This window comes from Microtus oregoni, unplaced genomic scaffold, assembly GCF_018167655.1.
Source record: "Microtus oregoni isolate MIOR12 unplaced genomic scaffold, Mior012 000001F_ref0000356, whole genome shotgun sequence".
Lineage (NCBI taxonomy): Eukaryota > Metazoa > Chordata > Mammalia > Rodentia > Cricetidae > Microtus > Microtus oregoni.
Window position 1 is genome coordinate 38,305,025 of NW_024543060.1, and position 6,998 is coordinate 38,312,022.

General features: G+C 44.6%; 1 protein-coding gene across 17 annotated transcripts in view; it reads right to left on the bottom strand.

Annotated features, from left to right (window-relative positions):
- The window catches only part of Rbm26 (RNA binding motif protein 26), a 71,320-nt gene extending 66,355 nt beyond the window's left edge, over nt 1–4,965 (bottom strand). For 5 of the 17 annotated variants that reach the window (XM_041664739.1, XM_041664660.1, XM_041664651.1 and 2 more), the window contains exon 1: nt 4,253–4,963. In XM_041664739.1, the coding sequence (XP_041520673.1) occupies nt 4,253–4,323 (71 nt within the window). In that variant the 5' untranslated portion in view covers nt 4,324–4,963. Of the gene's footprint in view, nt 1–4,252 lie in introns of all 17 variants that reach the window. The other 12 variants (XM_041664695.1, XM_041664774.1, XM_041664731.1 and 9 more) reach the window with 6 other exon arrangements.
- Between the last annotated feature and the right edge of the window lie 2,033 nt (nt 4,966–6,998).

Sequence of the window (6,998 nt, forward strand, 5' to 3'; positions counted from 1 at the left end):
ACAACCTAGAGAATAGGAAAAGAAATTGCCAACTGTACTTCAGATGGAGTTACCTAGATTATATAAAGGACTACAAAAACCAAATCCCCACAAACAAGTCCACAAATGAAGAAATGGTTCTCAAAGGAAGAAATACAAATGGCCAATAAATACCCTTAGCCATTAAAGAAACGACTTAAAATGCTTTCAGGAGACTGCAGAGATCGGTAAAACATCTGCCTTAAAAGTATGAAGACACAAATTAGAGCCTGGTTTGAGGGTGGTGAACAGGTAGACCCTAGAGCTCACTGGCCAACTAACCTTAGTCAAATCAAGGAGCTCGAGGTCCAATGAGAGACTTTATCTCAAAATACGAAGTGTATAGCAGTAGGAAAATACCTGAATTGGACTACTGACTTCAAGACTCTGGTTCACCCCAAGGAGAATGGCCAGGATCAAGAAAACAAATGACAGGCGGGCAGTGGTGTCGCACAACTTTAATCCCAGCACTCAGGAGGCAGACAGGTGACCATGTGAGAGAGAGGAGATCTTAGGTGGGGAGAGGGTGAAAACAGGGTAAAGGAATACGGAAAAAAGGCAAATGCAACCTGGGACGAGTGAGGTCAAGGCCACAATTAAAATGAGGAGCAATAAAAACAAAGTACAAAGGTATATATATATATATATATATATATATATATATATATATGGAAATGCCAATGCCATTATAAAGCCCACTACTTTATATGCTAACTTTAAGGTTGAATCACTATCACAAATACCTTATTTGCAGGGAGGGGGTGTCAGGATTTCACATTACCAAAAGGACATTAGTAGTAAGGAAAGAACTAAGAAAATTGCTGAAATCAAAAGATAACAATTCTAAGTACTTCAAGAGGAATTTTAGTATCTAAATTCTCAATGATTTGTGAAGAACAGAAATCTGCTACTACACAGATGGACACATTTGTCACTCTGCCTGAAAATGCAGCCAGGCTCCCAGGGGCACCTCACTACCCATCACTCTCCAAACTCACCTAACCCTTTACAGGCTTCCTAAAAAAGACTCAATATAGCTTGACTCAACAAAGTCCTGTACGACCTGGCTCGTCTCCCGTCACTAACCATTTCTAGTCTTCCTTTGCTCTCCTGGCTCGTCTCCCGTCACTAACCATTTCTAGTCTTCCTTTGCTCTCCTGGCTCGTCTCCCGTCACTAACCATTTCTAGTCTTCCTTTGCTCTTTCAATTTCTTTCATTACTTCCACACAATTTTACCCCACCTCATTTTTAGGACATTCATACAATGTGCTCTCCAAAACCTAGAAAGCTGCTCTTCATCCAAGCTGAGATCTAATGTTACCATTTCAAAGAAGTCTTTCTTGACCTCCACCCAATGCCTCTCCAAAGCATTTTGGACTTCTTTACCTCACACAATACTATAATTACTTGTTCAGCATCTGTCTTCCCTAACAGATGAAAACCTTGCCACATTTCCCACTCTGACTAGTACAGAGTAAGTACTTAAAAGTTTGCTAATACATTCACAATTCAGGTTAGTTCAAAAAACAATAAACAAATCAAATAATACTTCACTATCATGATAGCTAAAAACTATATAAAGTTCCCTTCATATAGTTTTTCCTCAAAAAGTATTATTTTATAATTACATGTCAACACTAAGCAAAAAAAAAAAACAAACCAACTCTTTACATTAAAAAAACAAAAAGACAGACACCCTGTGGTGGTGGCACCTGCTTCTGATCCCAGCTGATCCCAGCACTTTGCAGGCATTTCTAGGCCAACCTGGGCTACAAAGCGACCTCCAGACAGAGCTGAGTTGGAGCTGTTATAACTGTCTTGAAAAATCAAAAAATGAAGAGAGGGAGAGAGGGAAGGAGGGAGGTAGGGAGGGACAAAGGACCGAACATTAGAAATCAATGGGGGACTGGGCGGTGGTGGCACAGGCCTTTAATCCGAGCACTTGGGAGGCAGAGGCAGGCGGATCTCTGTGAGTTCGAGGCCAGCCTGGTCTACAAGAGCTAGTTCCAGGACAGGCTCCAAAACCACAGAGAAACCCTGTCTCGAAAAACCAAAAAAAAAAAAAAAGAAGCTAAATTGTACAATGAACATTAGAAAGGGCCCCTGAGTAGACTCTGCTAGCAGTAACTGTTTACTGTAATCATGAACTAACAGTAACTGAGTAGTGCTCCATGCTTTTCTTTAATTAAAAAGCATACACACTAAGAATATATATATATATTTTGTTTTTGTTTTTTCGAGACAGGGTTTCTCTGTGGTTTTGGAGCCTGTCCTGGAACTAGCTCTTGTAGACCAGGCTGGTCTCGAACTCACAGAGATCCGCCTGCCTCTGCCTCCCGAGTGCTGGGATTACAGGCGTGCGCCACCACCGCCAGGCCAAGATATATATATTTTAGGTTAGTGAAAAAACATGAACTAACAAAAAAAAGTTGGTTTGAAACATACTAATTACAAACAGGGCAGTATTTTGGATTTCCTTTATGTATATATATATTCATTATTTTCCCCATTTTGCAAACGGAAACATGCACCGAGTTAAGCGACTTATCCAATATTATACAACTCGCCGGAGTGGTAGCTGCACAGTTCAAAACTATCATTAACCTCGGGGCCTCCCTCTCACCTGTTTGATATGTTACTTTGCAATCCACTGAAGACAATGTCTTTTTTATTTGAAGGAAGAGGGTAGTGAAGATTTAGTCTTTGGCTCTGCATACCCTCCAGCTCTCTGAAATAGAATTTCTATACCATTCTGGTCAACTATTTTGCCACCTTGCCAAATCTAAGAGCTTCTAACTTACTGTACTGATCAAGTTAATAATAACTCCACCCCAGCCTTCTATATCATCCATGCAGCTGTAGAGTTAACTTTGGGCATCATACTTGATTTTCCTTTCCCTATCTCCCACATCTGCTCTATCAGCAAGTTTTCTCAGATCATTGTGAAGTACATTTGGTTCTGACTGCACTAGCATCCAATGCAGTCTTTCTCCAATACCCTCAAAACAGCCTCCCTTCATTCCACAAAGCAGGCATCTTTAAAGTCAAATCAGTCCTGCACAGATTCAAAGAGCCTATCTTTCACTTATGTGTTAAATAAAATCTTAATTCCTGATCTTGATCTAAAAGCCCCCATATGATTTGGCCCCTGCCTGCTTGTAATTTCACTGTCTTTCCTCCCTTCTCTACAGAAACCACAAAGATTATGTCTTATACCAGGCCTTTCCATTCTTCCGACTACCACATCTTATCATCTTAGTTTGTTAAATATTACTTGCTCAGACAGCTCCCAGCAAGTGCTGAAGCAGCCCCCATCCTAACCACATATACACGATCCTCTACTATTAAAATGGTTCAAACTAGCCATACCTGAAATGGTATCTTACTGTTAATCTGGGAATTTTAAAGTTCTACCCAAACCTTCCCTCAGCACACTTTAAAAACTTAAGACGTGTATTATATGGGTGAGCTATCTGCCGCTGCATTGTGTTGTTATTGTAAATCAATCATACCGAAAAGAAATTTATCTATGCTGTATTTTGCATTTAACAAATCCACAAAACATTCCTAAAAATTTTCCATCTAAGACATTTCAACAGTCGCACGAACTACTACTGAATTCCCTCCTTAAACTGCTAAATATCCCATATGGATAGAGATTTGACTTTTTCCCTTCTCCACGTGAGTAGGGCGTGAGTGGAACAGGGGAGTTCTACTGGGCACATCAGCACCTGTTACATCTTCCACCAGTTAAAAGAGGTGCGTATGAGCCAGACACCACATGGAAGACGTGGCCTTTCTTTTAAGGGATCGTAAGGGAAACCTCGTTTAAACTCGGACTGCCCCCATAAAAGCCATTCACTTCGCTTAAAGAAACAATGTCAAATAAGCTACGGCCAGGATCACACGCTAGCAGCCCTGGAGAGCGAAGAAACCGACGTGAAGGCCCTCGGAAAACACAGGTGTCTGGGGAAGTTTGCCATCAGTCTACACGTAACGGGAAAACAAAAGCAGTAGACAGCGGTGCAAAGATCGGTTCAACGACAAAAAACAAGCACAGTCCCAGCCTGGGCGCCCTCGATTAGGTGGAGGGAGAGGAGACAGCAGAACCCTAGGACCCCCGTTCTTCGCTCCGGCCCCCACCACGGGCACTTCGGGTCAACTGCACCGACCTGGGCATCTGCCGGAGCCACCCCCGCCATGCCTGCAAGGACAGCTCCTCAGGGTACTCACATGGGCTCGAGGGTCTTGCTGAGCCAAGACTTGAGGGCCTCGAAGTTTTCAATGATCATCTTAGAAACCATCCACCGCGGCCCCGAGGCCGGTCACACTCCTGCGCTCGCCCAGGTCGCGGCCACCACCACCGCCGCCGCCCCCTCCTCCGCGCGCCGTCCGTCCGCGTGGGCCGCGGTGGGAGGTGCCGGTGGCAGGTCCCCGCGAGCCGAGCTCGCCCAGCAGCCCGGCGGGGCCGCCGCAGGCCGCGCGCCCACCTGCTGGCCCGGAGCTTCCCGTCGGCGGCCCCCGGCCCGGGGCTGAGGCAGCAACGGTTTCCCCGGGCCCTCCCCCTTGCCCGGCTCCCCCCAATGAATCTTCCCGAAGGACAGCCGGACGCGCTGAGACCCAGGCGTTCCTCTCAGCTCTGGGGTTAGGTGCTTGTTGGCAACGCGGCAGAGCAGGAGTGAAGGCGGGCGAGAACGGAGCGCGGCTCAATGGGAACGGTTCGGGGGTCTTCCCGGCTTCCAGCACCCCCAAGAAGATGGCTGCCCGGCAAATCTCGCGAGAATTAATTCAAGTCTCGCGGTGAGTCCCAGGGCATGCTGGGAAGAGACGCAAGTTCGGCGGACCGTAGGCTGAGCAAATGCGGTGTTGTGTTTTGTGTCTGCGTGGGTAGAGGCCCTGGTCTCTTTGTACCCATCGGCCCGCGTAATGAAGATTCACAAGCGCCGTCGTATTTCACAAGGAGGGAAAGGCCACCGACTCCCAGACATTTCCTCTAAGAGGATTGTGCCTGTGTGCGCGGGAATGAACGGGCAAGAAGCGGGAGCCCCTTGAGAACGCGGCCAGCCGTCAGTCCCGCCCCGTGCAGCCTGCCGTAGCTACCTCAGCACCCTCCCAGTACAGTATTCCTGTGTGTGCTGTCCTGTGCACACGATGCATAAAGACAGACCGCTCTGATGCCCACCGAGACCTCCAGAGGATTAGTGTCAGGATTTTGTGGCATAGGTCTAAGGGCCTATGCATGTCCCCCCAATACCTTGATGAGGTCTAGCCTAGCTAAGGGCAATTTTGTTACGCTTTCAGTTCTGGTCACTTAAAAAAGACTCAATACTTTCTCCAAGAAGTTACAGTGTACCAAAGCAGAGCATGTAAATTAGCATGCTATATGTCACGGGTGACCCAACATGGTTTGATTCTATTATATAATATTAAGAGACTAGCAAAGACTATAAAGTCCATGTAATACAAGTGAGATGAAAATAGTTCACAAAAAGATTGTGAACCGTAAAGAAATTCTTGGTGAGATAGAATTATAATTCGCTGGAGTGCAGTGTTCTTTAAGAATTAACTGAGATTGTAAAATACAAGCTAGATGTTTGCTCTAAACGACAGTGTCTTAAGTCAGCCGTTAATTATAATCAAGCTACTGATTAAGTGAGATAATCCAGATATGAAAAGATAAATATGTCTTTATACAGGTTTGTAGCGGAGCAGGAGACACAAGAGTGAATGGCAGAATGGGAGGCAAAAAGAAAGGGAGCTTCGGAAATACTCTCAGTGATACAGAGTTTCAGTTTGGCATGATTAATAGAGTTCTGGGATGGATGGTGTTGATGACCGAACAATTTGACTATATCTAATGCCATAAAGTTGTACATATACAATTATTAAAATGGTAAATTTTGGATTACATATAAAATTGATTTATAAATACTAAGCTGCTGCGAGCCATGTGTTTCTGTTTAAAACCACTATAGGTATCGTTGATTAATCGATACTGAGCTCGTGTTCAATGCCACTGTACCACATGCTTGAACAAAGCCCTAGAATTCTCGTACTTTTCTCTGGAAAATACGTCACACCCTGGCTTTTGGTTTTTTGGTTTGTTTTGAGACAGGGTTTCTCTGTAGACCATGCTGGCCTCGAACTCACACCTGCCTCTGCCGCCCAAGTGCTGGGATTAAAGATTAAAGGAGTATGCCGCCACCACCAGGCTGCACCACCACAACCGGACTCTTGGGTTTTTTTTTTTTTTCCATCACATCCTTTTTATATAGGGACAATGGAGAGTAGCTCATTGTTGCGTATGGAGTATGGGGCATTTTAAACAGTGACATCATCAGCAAAAAGCTCATAAATGAGGAAAATAAAACATGGCACCAAACAGATCACAAAACGGGCACTTGTTTCCATTGTGTGAACTGTGAAAAGGATGTTTTATAGCCCCTTGTCCAACCTCAACTGAGAACACACACATCATTGAACCTGAAGCTTTATCCACTCAGGCTTTGGCCACAGTTGTTCACTGCAAACCCCAGAATGGGTCTGGGATTTACAGATAAATTCTAAAGGGTAAGAAAACTCACGAATATAAAATATAAACTCTGTGAGTGACAAGGATCAGCTGTATTTCCGAATGAAAAAATGAAGCTTCCAAGAAATGTCCCTTCACCACCGAGAGTAATAGCAGTTCCTCCCCTTCCGTATTACAGTGCTTGTTAGCACTCAGCCTTTAAGTCATGGCTGCCCCCGTGCTTTGCTGGCTTATGCAGTTACTCAGTCTGTGTTACTTCCTTCATTTTCTTTAGACCTCTCTTCAAAGACAGAAACTTGGCTAATGCAGTAATAGTACTACTCGGAGAATACTAACCACCAGCATGGACATCTTAGAGCTCGGCATTTGTTACTTCACATTTCCCAAAGTGCATTGGTCTTTCAAGATCCTGTCAGTATTAATGCTGTTCCTTTTGCACAGAATAGT